At 36.7% G+C, this 19,657-nt stretch overlaps 1 protein-coding gene and 1 pseudogene across 2 annotated transcripts in view; one reads left to right on the top strand and one right to left on the bottom strand.

Annotated features, from left to right (window-relative positions):
* Window positions 1–2,693: 2,693 nt before the first annotated feature.
* Window positions 2,694–3,596, bottom strand: LOC127638020 (dynein light chain roadblock-type 2-like; annotated as a pseudogene).
* An 850-nt stretch (window positions 3,597–4,446) lies between these two features.
* LOC127637951 (F-box only protein 31-like) overlaps window positions 4,447–19,657 on the top strand; it is a 28,978-nt gene continuing 13,767 nt past the window's right edge. For both annotated transcript variants that reach the window (XM_052119226.1, XM_052119225.1), the window contains exons 1-2: window positions 4,447–4,939; window positions 11,642–11,713. In XM_052119226.1, the coding sequence (XP_051975186.1) occupies window positions 4,513–4,939; window positions 11,642–11,713 (499 nt within the window). In that variant the 5' untranslated portion in view covers window positions 4,447–4,512. The remainder of the gene's footprint in view (window positions 4,940–11,641; window positions 11,714–19,657) is intronic.

Raw genomic sequence — 19,657 nt, 5'->3', positions numbered from 1 at the left:
CCTTTCACCCCACTACCTATAGCACTTAGACTTACAACCTAAAGCTACAGTATATTACCTTGATCCCACTACAGTATTTCTGTCCATATCTTTATTTCTTACAATTGTGACATTATATAAATCCCAATTGCGGCTTTATGTCAAAATTGCAAGATATAAAGTTGCAATTGCAAGATGTAAAGTTGAAATTGCGAGAAATAAACTTGCAATTGAAAGAAATAAAATCAAAAATGCGAGATATAGTCAAAATTGTGAGATATATTTGCAGTTGCGAGACATAAACTTCAGAACTGTTTGTTTGCCTCGCGATTGTGACCATTTCTCTGGATTGCAACGTTATATCTCTCAATTCTGAGTTATAAAATCACAATTGCGAGAAATCAAGTTGCAATTGAGAGGAATAAACTCGTAATAGCAACTTTATTTTTCACAATTGCAAGTTTATATGTCAAAGTCGCAATTGCATCATCTAATTCTTAAAATTGTGAGTTATAAAGTCACAACTGCAAGAAAGTCACAACTGACACTTCACAAAGCTCCGCCCCCTTTTGTTATGGACGCTGACTCTGACAAGCTCTACAGAAATTAATGGGAGATTGCCGTGAACTGCTCATTTTGTGGCAAAGTATTCTCATAAACAGAATGGATAATATTATTACGTGGGCTGGAATGAAGAGTGACATTGTAAAGCATATCTTTTTTTTTTTTTGTATAAGAAATTGTTAATTTACAGTAATTTGAAAACTGTGCAGACTGAGAATCAGAATTGAGGCAAACGATTATCACAGTCACTTCAAAAGAGAAAAGCGTAATTTGATAGTGATTACACCAGGGGCGGAGCCAGGAGTTTTTCAAAGGGGTGGTCAGGCAGGGGCAAACGGTCAGCCTGTGGTGGCACAGAAATGTTTGGGCAGCATTTTTATATCGTCGGACTGTGGGTGGGGGTTTGAGTGGATACAATGACACCTGGGATGGAGAGGTGCAGCAACCTTGGTGTGCACACATGTTAAGTTTGTACATTTGTACAGAGATGATTTCACCTCTAAAGAACTAAATTGTGGCCAAAAATGTATGTGGCCAGGCTTTGGTCCATGTTGGCCACGGCCACCCATGGCCACCCCCTAGCTACACCACTGGATCATAACGTTAGTGAACAGAGCTGTTAATAATGTCTCATTACACACTCACTATGATGCTGTGAACTCTTTATTTACGATCGCCTTTACTAAGACCTGAATCGATACATAAATGAATTAACATTCAGATATTAGCTTTAATTTGCCTTGGAGGAAATGTAGGTATCCTTGCTGTTGTTATTCATGTTTAGTTGGTAATGAGGAATGACACACTTTAAGCCATAGCATGCTCCTCTCAATATTTATTGAAAGATTTAAAACAAAGAAAAAAACACTGTGTGAATCTTCTCTAGGTACCTCGTGTCACTATTAAGTGACCAGCAACAACGTCTTTTTTTTTTTTTTGGGGATCATTGCGATAAAATCCTGCTTAAAACTACTCACACACACATTACTACCGTAGATTCTCATAGTAAAAAGTCAAAAATGCTTGTCAGAGAAATGGCAGCAGCAACAGTTGCTAAGACAGGATTGATCAGAAATGATTTTAAGGCGGGCCTTAGCGAAGGGTCGATTGTAAGACATAAGGTCAGAAACAGGCTAGATCTTGTGGCAGGATCTAGCTTCCATAATAAAATGATGATGTTAGGAGTTTTCAAATGAAAGCGGATTAGTGTGGATGTGGCCTAAGTAGAAAGTTTCAGGTCACATCATTCCTTTAAAAAGACTACACTGTACCCTCAAGCAAATACACTTGGGCTATGGAAACAAAACGTGAACCCAAAGGTTCTGGGTGACATCTGATAATGCCAAATCTATGTAATTTAGGAACTGATTATCCATCACACTGACTTATTTTTATTAAATGTGCAGTGCATTCCCCTAAAGAACAAATGCATTTAAATGATATGCACCCACATACACATCCCATTACCTTTTGTACTAAAGGAAGTGCATTGTAAACCAGGCTGCTGCTGTCACAACTGATAAAACCAGCAATATTTCAGAGAAGCAAAGCAGCAGCAATATAGTGGGTCCCTCCAGTGGATATTAGATTCATTACACTTGAATATACTGCCTGAGGGGAAAGAGTAGTGGTGGTGGTGTAGTGGTCTAAAGCACATAACTGGTAATCTGGTAATCAGAAGGTCGCTGGTTCGATCTCCACATCCAACACCATTGTGTCCTTGAGCAAGGCACTTAACTCCAGGTTGCTCCGGGGGGATTGTCCCTGTAATAAGTGCACTGTAAGTCGCTTTGGATAAAAGTGTCTGCCAAATGCATAAATGTAAATGTAAAGAAAACAACCATAAATGTAAACGAAAATATATAAAATATAAAAAGTTTGAATCCAGAAAAACTAAACTTACATTTAGAAGACCTTTCCCAAACAAGGATTCTTATTTATTGACGACATTACTTGTGATCAATGACACTGCACAATCAAACAGATAACAGATAGGTTGCATACACAATATGAAACTTCATACAGGTTTAGGACCATGTTCAAACAAATCCACACGTTTAATAATGTAGTATGCCAACGTTAAACAGTGTCCAAACCTGCTGCTGTTGTTTAAACAATGCTGTGTGTCCAAACCTGCTGCTGTGACAATATTATTCACTTGGGTTCTGGATCACAATCAACAGGAATTCTTTATCTGGAAGAATAGGAAAAAGGTGAAAGCTGTATATGTGTATAACAGTAAGCCTGATAAGACAACTCCGATAATGTGGTGACCTACCTGGCGCCACCATGATCTTGTGTTTCTTGGATCTGATGCGCAGGAATGTCAGGTCACCCTGGGGGTTGATATCTCTCACTGTACTTCTGGCTTTCATTGCTGATGCAGCAGTCCTGCATACTCTACTGTGGTGGAGCTGTCTAGTGTCGTTCTGATGGGAATACCTAGAAATAGTGGAGCAAATAAACCAGATCAGGGTATATACTGTATATATTCGATCATGCTGATATATAACTGAATGACCATAAACTGAAACAGCTTTAGTTATGGAAATACGCTATACAATAAAATAAATACATTCTTTAAAAACTAAATTTGTGGCATATCATAGTAACCACATGTAAAACATGATGTCTCCTCATTACCATGGTACCATCAATGTAAAATGGTAACCTAAACACATTTAGATGTTATAACTACACGAGCCATAGTTGAACAAAAAGTAATTTCCATTTAATTCCTCATAGATTACATTTCAAAAGTACCTTAGTAGTTAGTGTTACTATAGTAAAAACATCCCGCAGTACTGTTACTTGCCTTCTCCGTTAACGACGATTGTGGCTCTGAATACTCTTTAAAGTGTCTTCGACTTCAGCCTGGAAAAAATTGCATGGAAAAGTCAGCAGATATAAGCAAAACAGCCATAAACACATCATAATAAAAGCATCCATCTATGTCCATCTTAAATAAACATGAGTTACAAGTTACCATGTCGCACAGCACAGGTAGTCTTCTTCTTTCGTTTATTTTCGTTGCAATAGAAACAAAAGTACATATTGTTTTAACAGCATGATCAAGAACTGCAAGTTTGCAAGATTTGCTTAATTATTATTATTCTACTTTTTCTTTGAATACTTCTGATAATTACCTCAGCAAATTGTATTTCTTGCCTGAGTGTTACTTTTCTCAGCGCTGAAAATGATAGACCAATTAAGGTCGTTTGAGGTTGCAGGAAGTACGTGCGTGCGTGTGTGTGTGTGTGTATGTGTAAATAAAAGCGTACAGATTTAAATTAAAAAACTTTACATTATAATATATATATATATATATATATATATATATATATATATATATATATATATATATATATATATATATATATTTATTTATTTATTTATTTATTTTTTCTAAATCTATTAATTAGGGATTTTGATTATGGAATTTGCTTAGGTGAATGTGAAATTTGGCAAACATCAATAAAAGGTTGATAATAAAGGTTTAATTAAATTTTCTTTTGCCGATGCTATAAAAAATAAACAATAGAACCAACATAGACATTAAACAACATAGAAAGATCCAAAGCAAAATTTCGTTAATCAAATTATAAGAAGTCTAATCAAAATAATTATGTAAAATGGGTTTTCTTCCCGTTGCAGTTACATTTACTTGACCAGCAGATGTCTCCAGTGTGCAGTGTTTCGGGAGTTTCGAGACAAAGAATCGCCGAAAAAATTAGATGTTTTCATATTTATATTTTAATTAAAAATGTATGTTTTTGAAGCCGATGGTTTTACATAATTTATTCAGTCCGCAAAATGCAGCACTGACGCGAACCTGCAGACTTCCCCATCCAATACGTCAAATGCAGCGTGATAGCGTCACCCATAAGTCGTATGATCACGTAATGCACGGGGAGCGCACTATCTAGCGAAGCACTGCAGGTGTGACAGCTGTTGTGCGGTGATGATGTAATGTTGCTACGGATGGCGGTGTGTGCCAGGCTCTGCGGAGTGGGTCAGTCGCGGCGGTGCAGGAGGCGACAGAGGCACAGCCAGGCGGATCAAGAGAGCGACTCTGAGATGGACATGGACGAGGAGAAGGAGGAGGAGAGGGTCGTGGGCAAAATGAAAGACGACCCTGATGGCAGCAGCTGTCACAAGACCTGCGGTGCGGGGCCTAGTGGAGCTGGTGCTAGTGGGGTCACTGAACTCGGATGCAGAAACTCGCCCTGTGCGGGGCCACCCCGTCCGCAGACACTGCTGGATTTACCACCTGAGCTCTTAGTTGAGATCTTCGCTTCTTTACCCGGCACGGCGCTGCCGAATCTGGCGCTGGTGTGCAAGAAATTCAGGCAGATCCTGAACACGGAAACAGTCTGGAGAAGAAGATGTACAGAGGGTAATGTGTGCAAACAGCAACTGTTTCTTATTATTAGCTCATATATAGTATATACCATATATTTGCACATATAGAAATGTAAGATTTGTATTTAGAAGGAAAGCGGATGGGATTTTAGTGCTGACTTCTTGAACAAGCCTTATCAAGCGCCGTACGTCAGACGCGAGATGTGTCTCGAAACTTAGTGCGCTTCCTACATAGGCAACCATTTTGACTAGCGCATATAACAAAGGCTGTCTAGGTAGGCAGCTCACTATGTTTTGAGAAACAGCTGCAATGTTTTGGTAAAGGCTTCTGGTGATTCTCATTATCACGAAACCCGTCAAGAAAATGTTTCTGTTCATATTTAACCCCAAATCAATACTAAAATATGAAGTTATATTTTAGATAAGGAAAATTAAGACTACATTTAGAACCATTAAGATTTTTTTGCTTGGTGACAATATTTTTGGACACATTTTACCTTTTACTATTCTCATTGTTTTCAATGATGATTCTCAAAACCGTAACATGGTCTTTTAATTGTATTATATTAGGAAAGATGCTGTTGTACACATTTATTCTAATAAAAAATAATTGAGTAACTCATGACCAATTAGAGTTTTTTTGCATTGTGACAATATTTTTAGGACCCTTAAGCACATTTTACCCTCAGTTCACATTACTGTAATGCATCAGAACATTTTACTTTTAATATTCTCATTGTTATCAAAGATGATGTTAATTAAGTCACAAAGTAATTTTTTCATTGAAAGACAATAAAAATAATGCTGTTGTAAATAATGATGATAATAATAATAAATTATATTTTCACATTTCGGTAATGAGAATATCATAATAAACATGTTTTTTCACATTGTGGTAATGAGAGTTTTGGGGTTTAAATGTGCATAACTATCGTGAATATAATATCTAATAGTTAAAAATCCCTAAATTAGGTTTTGTTTTTTTATATGCATAAAATAGTTTATTTTAGAGTAAAAATGTACTCCCCTCATTACCGTAACACGTCCGGACATTTTACTTTTGCCATTATCATTGTTTCCACTGATTGTCTTTATCGAATCACAGATATCTTTACTTTATTACAGTAAAAAATATGCTGTTACACAATATTTTTTTAAAAATAAAATCGCATTGTGGTCATGAGATAATCATAATGACCATCTTCTTTTGCATTGCGGTTATGAGAATTATGAGAAAGTAAAATGTGTGTAACTGTCATAAAAAGTAATATCACAATGTTAAAAACATTAATAGCCCCTTAAAAATAGGCTTTATTTTCTACATGCAAAACATAATTTTTTTTTATTGATCTTAACCCTCCAGCATCTTTAATTATTGTAACATACACTGCCTGGCCCAAAAGTTGCATACTCTAATATGTCATTGGACCACCTTTAGCTTTAAAGGTGCACTCAGTAATTCTAATCCAATGCACTTTTTGTCAAATTCTTCAAATATTTCTTCACAGTCTGTTAGCTGTCCGTTCTGTGGGTGGGCTGAAAAAAAATCGATTTATACTATGTAAATGGGACAAAACAAAGTGCAACAGACCGATCCACACAACACTACTCCATCAAATCAGCATCAGTGGTGGTTCATTAGGGATGGGCGATATGGCCTAAAAAATTTATCACGATAATTTCAGGGATTTATTGTGATAACGATACAAATGACGATAAATTATTTTCTTCTGTAAAATATCAGATTATGTTGTTTAAGTTGTGTTCCAGTGACTGTGCTGAAAAACATCACACAACAACAATTACACAATAATAATAATTCAAATCAATTACAAGTTTAAAATGTAAACACAGATTCTTTATTTATTTATACTCTCATGGTGGAAAAATAGTGCAAAGCAAACAGCAAAAGTAAAAATCACCAACCATGTCTTCAGTATCTGAACTTCAGAACTTCCATCGTTTACTTTGCTTATCATAAGGGACGCAACTAGCAAATGCGCTGGCAATTTTCGTCTGGGTGGTAATTTTCTTACCCCTAGGTTCACTTGTAGTTTTCGCCTCCGTTGCCTCGCGTATCTTCAGACATTCGTCATACTCTGGTTTGTGTTTGTGTTTCAGATGGTGGAACAAATTGGACGTGTTTCCACTCTTTGTAACCACCATTTTTCTGCAAACTTTGCATATTACGGTAGTTTGCTCCTCATCTGATTTTCTGTAACCAAACCAGTTCCAAAGTGTGGAGGTAGCTCCTCCTCAGCCTCACGTCCGCCTTCCGCCATGCTTGTTTTCACTCCGCACAGAGAATGTCCGCACGTGAACAGTGAATCGCGCGCGCGCACAAAACTACGTCATCAACTAGACTTATCGTTATTATCGCGAGGAGACACATTTTTATTGTGAGGAGAATTTTCAACGATATATCGCAAACCATAAGATATCGCCTATCCCTATGGTTCATGCACGTGCACAGGATGGGGGTGGGGGCAGGGTGAGAGGGCAAATCTGGCTGATTGCTGATATACTTTCTAAACTCCAAGGAGGGCAAATGGCTGAGAAACAGACCAAAAGAAAAAGTTCTGACGAATATAAACTAAAAAGGGATTATGGTAAGTCAAGGGATAGAAGTCGCGTCAACATCGGCGAGGCTTTTCAGCGGTGGAGAGACCTCAGAGAGGTAAAAGGCTTGAACACGGATGCAGAAGTTGCTCTTTTTCTTCTTGATAGGTGTGTAACATAATTACAAAATGTTGCTATGTTTCACAGAACCCATATATGCTGCTGTTGTTGTGATGTTAGATTTAGTAGCAGGAGAGTTGTGAGTGTCAGGGGCTGGTGTTCGTAAAACCGTCTCATGTGCATGAATTTGGGGGCGGAGCTTCCAAAGAAGCACTGAAGGGAGGTGTTTGTTTGTTTTGGCAGTTGAGTTTGAATATCAACGTTTCTCAGGAATCACTAAGTGGACCTTTAATTATGGCACGCATTCATCGTAGCGTTGTTTCGACAACCTTATGCAACGTCACAACATATATTTCTGTCCAGAGTTGCATTCATTTTTGACCGAGATCTTGTATTGATGATGGGATAGTTGAACCACTCCGTAAAGTCTTCTCCAGCACATCCCAAAGACTTTCAATGGGGTTAAGATCAGGACTCTGTGGTGGCCAATTCATGTGTGAAAATGATTCCTCATGTACCCTAAACCACTCTTTCACAATTTGAGCCTGATTAATCTTGGCATTGTCATCCTGGAATATGCCCGTGCTGTCAGGGAAGATAAAATCTATTGATGGGATAACCTGGTCATTCAGTACATTCAGGTATTCAGCTGACATTTTATTGTGCATAACGTCGCTAAGCCTAGACCAGACCAACTGAAGCAACCCCAGATCATAACACTGCCTCCAGAAGCTTGTGGGCACTATGCATTACGGGTGCATCACTTCATGCACATCCCTTCTTACCCTGATGTGCCAATCGCTTTGGAAAAGGGTAAATCTGGACTCTTCAGACCACATTACCATTTTCCATAGTCCACAGTCCAAACTTTATATTCCCTAGCAAACTGAAGTAGTTTTTTCCGATTAGCCTCACTAACAAGTGGCTTTCTTGTGGCCACACAGCTGTTTAGTCCCAATCCTGTAAGTTCTCGTCACATTGTGGGTGTGGAAATGCTCTTACTTTCACTATTAAACAAAGCCGTGAGTTCTTCTGTAATTTTTTACGATGCGACTTCAAGCGTTTTAGTGATCTTAGAACACGATCATTCAAGATTTTTTTCCGACCACATTTCTTCTGCAAAGCTGACGGTTCACCACTGTCCTTCCAGGTTTTAATAATGCATTGGACACTTCTTAATCCAGTTCCAGTGATTTCAGCAATCTCCTGAGTTGTTTTCTTTGCTTGATGCAGGCCAATAATTTGCCCCTTCTGAAACACAGTAACATCTTGTCCACAACCAAGGAATACGTCTTCTGACATGGTTGTTTAAGAAATGAGAAGCTACACACTGCATCTGCTTATTTAAATCCAAAAGGTGATTTTATTTTATTTTTGGCCAGGCAGTGTATCTGGACATTTTGCTTTTGCTATTTTGACTGTTTTCATTACCGTAACAGTAAAAAAGATGCTGTTGTACAATTTGTTTTTAAATTACAATAATTGAATTGAATGTTTTTCACATTGAGGTAATGACAATATCATAATTACTAGGACTTCATAAAAATTTTGATTTTCCGATATATTGTGATCTTGATTTGAACGATCTCGATATCAGTCACCAGTGTAGTACATTGGTTAAGAAGTTCAGCATCCTTTCACTGCGTGTTGAGAGTAACATTTTGAGTTTACTCATAGCGTGAAATGTGTGTCCAAAGACGAGATCCACGCAATCCATTTGTCATTGAATAGTGTCTCTTTTAATATCCTTTCTGATCTTTACAGTTTGTTGATAAAAAAACAACAAAGCATAAACATTTAATTGAATTACGAATTGCATGGATGAGGTAAAGAAGCCATTCAAGTTCTCTGTCGTTAATATGCGCTCATTTACACATGCTCTTGACAAAACTTCAGATTTTCTTAAAGAGACGGTACCGATTCTTTACTCTTGTTCTGCAAATCAGTGTAAATACTTTTTCAGTGTAAGAACAATTTATGCAATTAAACAATAATAAAAAATAAAATATATGCAATATAAAATTACATTTATTGATTGAATAGATGGATTTGTACATTTTTAAAAAGCTAAAATGTGACCAAAATAATACAATCTAATTTGTGAAAGTAATATTTTCATAATGTATCTAGTTAGAAGGTTTCCTGAAAAAATTACTGGATTAGCAGGGATAGAATTGTGAGCCTGTGAATCGGGGTCAAATCGGGAAATATGAATGAATACCCTGTCTTAATAATGGATCTTTCTTTCCATTGCGGTAATGCGAATTTGTAAAATGTGCTTCATTTTCTATAAGCAAATAATTTCTTATTTGTTTCTTTAAATTTTGGAGGAAAGTAGGACCAGGACATTTTCTTGACAGGTTTTGTGAGAATCAGCCTTTAATCGCAGAAACACTGGTAAAATTAACTTAATTTAAAATCTACATGTGATTAGGGCTGTGCTGATACAACCAACTATCGATATATTTTGATCATGATATTGTATCGATATTTATATTAAACTATTTGTGTATTCATATCATGTAAACACAGAACAAAATTGGCACACAGTTACTTCCAAATCAATTTAATGAGCTCACCAAGAGACAAACACGTGATGTTTCGAGCTACATGCTCTTCATCATACATCAGTACCCAAATTAATTGGAATAGAAATTGGAATTGATTCGTAATCTAATCAAATTATGACATCATTATGAATCGCAGAATATCGAATCATGATGTGTTTTGCAATACGTATCATACTGCAGCCCTGCCAATGTATTACTATGAATTGAAATCTGTCATTTGGAGGTAATTGCGCATAAACATGCCAAAACCATCAGCGGAGAACTCTTCTTTGTGTTCAATTGTGTTAAACTAAATACATTTTATGTGACCCCTTGAGGTCACTGTTGTTTTCTTTTCTCAGTTCCTACAGTTAATGCACAACCATCAGGTCAGCATGGTCTAATGCCTCTGAAACACCAGAATTTATTTTATTTACTAGGATTAAATAAAAGGATATGAAATATTTGAATCTAGCCAAAATCACTTTATTTCAATAATTTAATAAAGAAATGGTCTCAAGAAGTTATTTAAACCTCTAGTTGAATTGAATAGAACAAAGTAAAGCAATAGAAATATACTGTAAATCTAGAGTATAATTATAAAATGAATCGATACATAGATGGTTTGGCTGTAGACTAGAAAGAACATATTCTATCACACTGAAAAACCTAATAAGTCTATTGCACTCATTTGATTGAGTAAACTCATTCCCTCAATTCCATTGAGTAATGGGGAATCCCAAAACTTGAGTATTTAAGTTCAATTAACTTGGTTTTCAAGTAGAGTGAGCTTAAAGTTTTAAGTTGAGTTAATACATGCAAGTAGATTTAACTCTAACTTTAAATATTGTTGTTTCTACTATTGTACATTTTAATTGAATTGATTTAGTTTTAGATCAAACAAAAGCACAGCTCAATAAATATGATAACTTATTCTAGGTCATTTATTGAATAATTATTTACAGAAACGCATATATGCACTTCAGCAGCACAAAGAGTACTGAGATAGTGTGACCAGGGCTCAACTTGACCAAAGAGACACGGATCACACTAATGGTGACATTACACCAAACAACTATTTGCAACAAAGCATAAATAATACATCAAAAGAGCTAAAACATCTGTGAATTCTTAATAGCAATGATTTAAATTCCCCAATCTGTTCCCTTCTGACCAAGGAAACATAAATTAAGCAGCAAGGGATTGTAGGTATTCCCTGTAGCATCAATTTTGTACTCTGTAGTTTGAGTTGTTGACACTTCAAATCTAAAGTCTATGGATTTTTAAGAAAAATAAGTTCAATAAAATTAAATATTTTAGTTATGTGTCCAAACTTGACATTTCAAGTAGTACTTAATTAAGACAACCAGATTTATACAGTAACGACAACTTTAGGGTTTACATTGCAGTGCTGAATTGAAATGGACTAAATGGTAAGCTAGATTAAGTACTTTCTTTAAACTGTATTGTATAATTGCATTTGGTCATTAGATGTTTTCTCATTGCAGAATTTGGTATGAAAGATGACCTACGCAAGATGGAGATTGTGGGCATATCAAGCCGAGAGCTATATGTCAAACGTAAGTAACTCTACTGTAACCTCAACAGTTACTTTTATACAAGTTATAAACACATACACATACATGTGAATAAATATATTACTTCATAATTGTTTTTTGAATTTACTGGACTTATTCCAAGCTTTAGTCTTCATGCAGAATGTTTTTAAAAAGTTCTGCCGACAAATCAATACATATGCATCTAGATCTTGGTCTCTGTTTAAATGCCATTTAGACTTTGCAACCCAACAAACAGATCTGTTTGGTAGTTCAATGCCATCACATCACCACCATTAAATATCATTCACATAATGTTTCATGTACTCATGATGCGTTATACACTCATATTAGCTCTCCATGACACACTATGGTCAATTACACCCACTTCGTATAGTTTGTTTTGAATGTAGAGTAAATTAGGAGTTTAAATTGTTGGTTTAAACCAAGTTATATCAACAGGGATTGCAACCTTTTTAACATGAAGTGTCATTTTAAATTTGTTTATATTAATCATGTTTGCTGGGTTGAAAACCTTAAACATTGATAGCAGTTATTTCTCATTTATATCAAGAATTATTTCAAAGAGAACAAATAGTGGGTGAAAGTACTATAGTATCGAAAGCACTGTTCTGTCTAAATTGATCTGCAGGTCTTGATCAGCATTGGACCACCCAAATGTCTGCGTTGCCAAACAAAAATAGGGTTTTGCTTCCCATTAAGCTCATTACTAAATAGAAAAGTCTATGTGACCATGAGGAAAGATTATGCAAGAAATGGTTTGGCATGCAGGTGCAAGGGACTTAAACATTTAAAAAATAAATATACTGTATTCCTCTCTCGCACTATTACCGCAAGGTTGCTAACCCCTCAGTTCAAACATCTTACCTAAGAGGGGGTGTTTCAACAACTTTGGCTAGTGTTATGGAAAGGTTAGGAAATGTTGTATTTTTTTGTTTTTTTATAATATTGTATGTATGGCATTATTATTCGATAAAAGTTCTCCCAATGTTAGTAGAAAACATCTTAGTACAACATTGTTCTTACTTCATTACAATAGATTTTGATATGTTTTTTCTGAGTGTGAAAACTGATAAATGATTTGGCAAATAATGTTTTCTGGAGGTTTTCACTTTCTATGGATTGTAGTTTAACTCGTTAAGAAAACGGAACTAACGTAATGTTTGGAAAATGTTCTAATAACAAACATTTGTTAGCTGGGATGCAATATGAAGTGTTCTGGTATTTGTAGTAAGGCATCGATGCAAAAATAAGAAGATGTGTGATTTTAGTATGTATTTGAACATTTAATGAATATTATCCTCTGATGAGGCAGATTTACATATAATTTAGCAGATGCTTATATCCAAAGTGCCTTACAAATGAAGAACAAGCAATTTGTCATACAAAGTTCATCAACATATACAGTGTTAAGGTGGCTGGAGTAGTATAGGTGCCAGTGCAGAAGAAAGAGAAAGTATTTTGTGTAAGTGCAAGTAAATTTCAATAGTAAGTGCAATATTGTGGATTGGTTAAGTGTAGTAATGAACAGCAATATTGACCTACATATACTTTTTACTGAAACATTTTAGGTCAAAAAAAAAAAAAAAATGCAATATGGAGACTTGCGTAAAGGGACAGTTCATCCAAAAATACAAATTCAATCTTTGTTTACTCGCCCCTGTGCCCCATATGACTCAAAGGGAGAAATTGTGAAATGTAAATTATGCTCAGTGATGTCATACAATGGCAGTTTATGGTGACCACCTCTTCAAAAGAGCTTCAAAAGAACACAAAAGTATAATTCCGAAGTCTCACAAATTATTGCATGCGACGCATGTCTTGTTCTGAAGGAATACAATAAGGTTTGGTAAGAAACAAACCGAAATATAATCTATTATTTAGTGAAAATCTTCACCGACCGTTGATCTCCTGTGCGCATTCATGAGACAGACTGCACGCAATCTTAAGAGATCCTTGCACGAGAGCAGAGCACTGCAGCTGCTCGCGAGGTGGGGCGTTCAAGCAAAAACTCTTATTGTTTCACTTCAAACGGGACCACCAGCAATTCTAACAACAGAAAACACAACATAGCTGCACACAAACCAGAGAACAGGACTTACAAAACATGTATGAAGAGTTTGTAGTTGAAAAATAGATTAATTTCTTTGCCCAGAAATGGAGAGAAAGGCTCCACCTGAACCTGTGTGTGTTTGACAGACCTTCACCTGAAGAGACCTCAGTGAAAACAGTCAGTAGGTGTAACATTCTCGGCCGAAAAACAAGTAGTTTTAACCAGCAAGTGAGATGCTGGCTTCAATATAATGTTATCAGAATGATTTTGGACCGGTGACAGTTCATAGCGGATGTGACTCAAGGCACAACAGCAAATATAGAAACAAAGTAATCGAAAGAATGTCCCATCACTCGTCGCAGCTGCTTAGGACAAAAACTCTGATTAACATGGAAAAGATCACTTTTATTGCATGTCGTTTGGCCATCTGTTTAGGACACAGAGTGAATGTAGCTATCTTCAGCCCCATCTCTCTGGTTGATTGAGGACTCTGTTTCAAACAAATAAGGCTGGGCATAGAAATGCATCTATTTTTCGACCTCAAACTCTTCAGACATGTTTTGTAAGTTCTGTTATTTGGTTTGTGTGCAGCCATGTTATGTTTTCTGTTGTTAATATTGCTGGTGGTCCTGTTGAAGCAAAACAAAATATATTTTAGCTTGATGGCCCCACCCAGGGTTCCCACGATCCTTGAAAGTCCTTGAAAGTATCTACATTTTAGATGCACAGATTCAAGGCCTGGAAAGTAGTGAAAATAAACGTAGGTCCTTGAAAGTTAACAATTAATCAAAATTCTAATAAAATCGCGATGTGTGATTATCAAACCGCAAAGGTGATTGAATTAAAGAATGTGGATGTGCTGCTTACTTCACATACTGTATGTGCGCAGCTCTGTTCTCTGTTACACATAATCTGTACCACTGCTCCCTTTATGCATATTATGCAGTCTGCGTAGGGCACCATCTCCCTGGGGAGGTACCAAAAAATCCACCGGCTGCCCTTCCTCGCACGTTAAGCATTATTCAATGACCCAATAGTAGTCGCAGAACAGAGAATATAGCCTCGTGCTAACAGGGCAGGATTGCAAGTATTGCGCACCATTTTATTTATACACGCAAGTTCCACGTTCAGACTGTAATGCAGGAATTTTCTTAATCTTAATTCCAGAATCAGCTCTACTGTGTCTCTATCTCCCATGTCTCACAGACCTGCTGCATTCCCAGCTCATTGGACGCTTGAGTTTAGTTTGAGCACACAGTGAGCTAAGGAAGAGCATTGTTGCATATTTGTTGAACTTAAAAATGTAAAAACCTTTTAATTCAACATGAAGATGGAGTAAAATTGTGTCTGTGCAAGCGAGAGACACGATAAAGTGATCCTTACGGTTCATAATTACAGTGCAATACATGATATTGGTGCAATCTAGTTGCTTCTTCATATTTTGCCACATTTAACAAGAAAGAAAGTTCTTTGTGTAAACATCTACTCAGCTGGATTGTGAAGAGAAACACTTAAAAGAGTCTTCTCTGCCTTGAGAATTAGTTGATTTTAATATATGTAGGCTTATGTTACTATTTACATAATATAATATTCTTAATACACATAATATTCTAAATATCTTATCTATCTTAAATAGAGCCTGGCCGATATGGGAGCTTTGAGATTGATACTGATATGGTGTCTAATGTAGTTAATTTTTGAGCTGGAATGAAAACAGACCTTTTCTATGTCGATTGTGCACTGATTTAGCACCGATATGACTATGCAAAACTAATATTTTTATCAAAGAATATTTGACATTATTATTATCTTACATTGTCAGCAAATTCTAGAAATGAACACTGAGAAAATAAAGAATAAATAAAAATACAATAAATAGCTAAATAAACAAAAGTACTGTATGTTCAGTATCAGTCATTTGCTGACCATATAAATAAAGAATGAATTCAAATAAAATAATTAGCTAAATAAACATCAGTAATACTGTTTAGTATCAGTCAAATGCTGACTTTTAATACTGTCAGTCAATTATTGTCAGGTTGTAAAACAAGAAGCATTTACACCTGCCGAGTCAAGAGATAAACAAAGGTGTTACACCGTATTCTGCTATACAAGTTTGGGGGAAACTTTCAATGGTGAAAAACCAGACTTTTAAATATTACATTTTGTAAATGCAAAGACTGGAATTATTCGGTTGAAAGGTACCACACTGTGAATCCTGAACATAACAGTTTGGTGAATACATGTTTACACATTAGCTTCCACTCAGCTGGCAAGGTATGACAGTAACTACATGGTTAGCTCTAAGCTCGTTGTTATGGAGAGTAAAAGATGTACATCGTTTTTTACTTTCCAGCATTGCGTCTCACCAACTAGCTAACCACATAGCGTGAAATCAACACTCAACAGACAGAATCCACCACTGCACCGTTGTCTGCGCTGATACTTACCTTTCAATCTGCTGCATTACTGACTGCACTGACATACTATAGCTGGCAAACATAGGAAACGGTTGTGATAAACATGAGTGACATGGTTGTCAGGGACCGGGTTAACATTATATTAGTTATATCGAAAAAAGGGAAAATGATGGGGTCATTGTTTATTAACTCTCCAGTATGTATTTCACAAACTAGTTAGCAACTTACCATGAAGACACCGCTTAACTCCACTGTCAGCTCAGCTCTGTAAACAATGGAGCTCTTAAATATATTTTTGACCCAAAAATGAAAATTCTGTCATCACTTACAGTACTGTGCAAATGTTTTAGGCACATCAGATGTTTCACAAAAGCATTTGTCTGAAGATGGTTATTTATATCTTCAGCTTAATAGAAAAGATTAGAATAGAAGAACAGGGAGCCTTGCAACAGATGCCATGGCCACCACAAAGCTCCCCACTGAACATCGTGCTCCCCACTGAACATCGTGTCAGTCTGAGATTACATAAATATACAGAAGCAATTGAGACAGATGAAATAGGTAGAAGAACTGTGGCGAATTCTCCAAGAACCTTGGAACCTCCTCCTGCCAACGACCAAGAAAAACTGTGTCCAGATGTACCTAGGAGAATTGGTGCTGTTTTAAAGGCAAAGGTGGTCACACCGAATATTGATTTAGCTTTTTTATGTTTACTGGACTTTGTATGACATTAATTGATACATTTGTTTAATTATTTTTGAAGACATCCTCACTATGCAACATTTTTCACCTCGCCTTCATGTATTTGCAAACCCATATGACATTCTTTCATCCGTGGAATTTAAAAGGAGATGTTAGGCAAAAGTTAGTCTCAGTCACTGTTCACTTTCATTGTATGGAAAAAAGATGAATGAAAGTGAATGGTGACTGGAATTAAAATTCCTCTGTAACGCAGTTCAATGGAAAGGAGGAGGTGAGAACCGGCTTGGCAATATAAATAATATTTTAATAATAAACTTAAACAGACAAAACACAAATATGACGGACATGTCCGTAAATGATCTCTCTCTCCCACACCATCCTCCGCAGTCGGCTTTTATCCCTCTCGGAGGCTTGATTAGCCTGATAAGGGACCGGGTGTGTAGAATCACGGCACCGCCCTCCACCCTGCCACATCCTCCTAACATCTACATTGTGTCCCACAGAAGAGAGAAATTTACAAAGCTTTGAGGAATCATGACATGATTTTTAGGTCAATTATCATTTGAACTACCTGTTTACAACCCCAATTGGAAAAAGGTTGGGACAGACAAGTGTTTACCACTGTGTAACACCACCATTTCTTCTAATAACGCATATTAAGTGTTTGGGCACTGAAGACACAAGATTGTTAAGTTTAGCAAGTAGAATTTCCCTCATTCATCACTTATACAGATCTTTATCTGCGCAATTGTAGTGAGTCTTCGTTGCTATATTGTGAGCTTTATAATGTGCCACACATTCTCTTGGAGGCAGGTCAGGACTACGGGCAGGGCAATCTAGCACTCTCTGCTAACGCAGCCATGCACTTGAAATCCAGGCAGTTTGTGGTTGGGTGTTGTCCTGCTGGAAAACCACCTCTAAATGCATGTGAACTCTGCTCCCTCAGACATCACTGTCTTAAAGGGGTCATGACATGAGAAACCAAATTTGCCTTGATCTTTTGGTATATAAGAGGTCTTTGTATCATTAAAACGTCCTGCAAGTTTAATATTTTAAGACGTCCTCCCCATTCTAAACGAATCATTTATTTAATCAAGCTCAAAATACAGCTCGTTCTGGATTCATGGTTAGAAGTGACGTGTCGGTTAGAAGTGACGTAACACCGTTTGCATATGACCGCCTCCAGCACAAGATAACTCACGCTTTAAGCGCAAGACAACTACACTCATTTCAGTATCGCCGTGCGCCTCACAAGTGTTCAGTCGATGGACAGCGAGCTCTGACAGAGACTACTTGTGCACAGGAAAATTACGATGCCACACAGATGTGCTGTTCCTGGCTGTGGTCAAACAAAACCTCTGAATAAGCTGCCGAAAGATCCAGACGTCAGGGAAAAATGGATGCAGTTTATTTTTGCGGACGTCCCAGTCACGCAGTGTTAACTAGCGTTGTTCTGTACATTTTAAGGATGACTGTTTTGAGAACAAATCTCAATATGATGCTGGCTTTGCCAGAAACCTGTTGCTCAAAGATAAGTCCGTGCCGACTATTCTGGGAACAACGACGACGCTAAACTGTAAGTAATCTATTTTAAACTTTAAACTACTTTTTAAAGCGCAATTTCATTCATTATGAATAATCACAGTGTTTTTACTTAGTTTACTTGCATATTGTTCTGGCTGGGGCGTCAATAATTGATACATAGGTACTGACGTTAGCCAATCATAACAGTGGGCGTTAACACTGAAGTCTTAAATGGAAAACGCCCCCAAAACAGACTGTTTGAATCAGAGGATGAGAAACAGGGTGGGAAAAGGTCATAAATCACTAGATTTTAAAAGTTTTTCTTAAAAAAAAATATATTAATACTATAATTGCACCTAAGGGAACATAATAATACAATAAAAAAACCCATGTCATGACCCCTTTAAGAATCGTCATTTGTCTTTAATGGATATCATGACATGGGATAGGAAATACTTCAGTAAAACTTCAGTCAGTTTTCATCATTCGCTGTTGCATCGACAGATGCAAGTTACGTCTTCACTATGCAAAGCAGAAACCCTACATCAACACTGTAGACTTCTGGGCTTGGTCACATCTGAGATGGAAAGTAGAACAGTGGAATTGTGTTTTGTGGTCTGATGTGTCCACATTTCAAATAGTTTTGTAGGCATAATGTGACTGAATCCCTCATAATCACAGAAATGTACTGAATCCAGAGATACTCAAGCTGCTACTGGTCATAGACTGCACCGGTAACAAATAACTATAATAATAAGATAAATTAGATAATAAATTCTCATTGTTATTCTCCGTGTCGGTTTGTGTTGGCTATGCATTATTGCAAGTAAAACAGCACGTGTTCTGAGAAAATAATCGGCAGCCAGCTCCGCTCTCTCACACACCTGTGCCGCTCCAGAATTAAAAGCAGGGCCGGGAAAATCACATCTGATCGCTCGCACCATGGACACGGAATCTTATAAACACTGCTGTCTTCTTTCTGTCTGATATTTCATCTCATTGTCATGCTCCTGACATCATCATAAAACTGAGTATGGGAAAGTTAATGTTTGACATTCCGGATAATATTAATTAAACAATGTACACTGTGTGTATTTCACACCAAGAAGCCACTATACGATATACATAGCACACAGTTACATAGCACAGTTCATATTTTAGAATAAGATTTATTTATTTTTCATAGTAATTTTATTATCCCTGTAAATATAAGATTGGAACCATGGCTGTGATATGTTCAGAAAAATA

This window comes from Xyrauchen texanus, chromosome 46 (assembly GCF_025860055.1).
Source record: "Xyrauchen texanus isolate HMW12.3.18 chromosome 46, RBS_HiC_50CHRs, whole genome shotgun sequence".
NCBI classification, from domain to species: Eukaryota; Metazoa; Chordata; class Actinopteri; order Cypriniformes; family Catostomidae; genus Xyrauchen; species Xyrauchen texanus.
The sequence above is the reverse complement of the archived record's forward strand: the minus strand, read 5'-3'. Positions and strand labels throughout refer to the sequence as shown.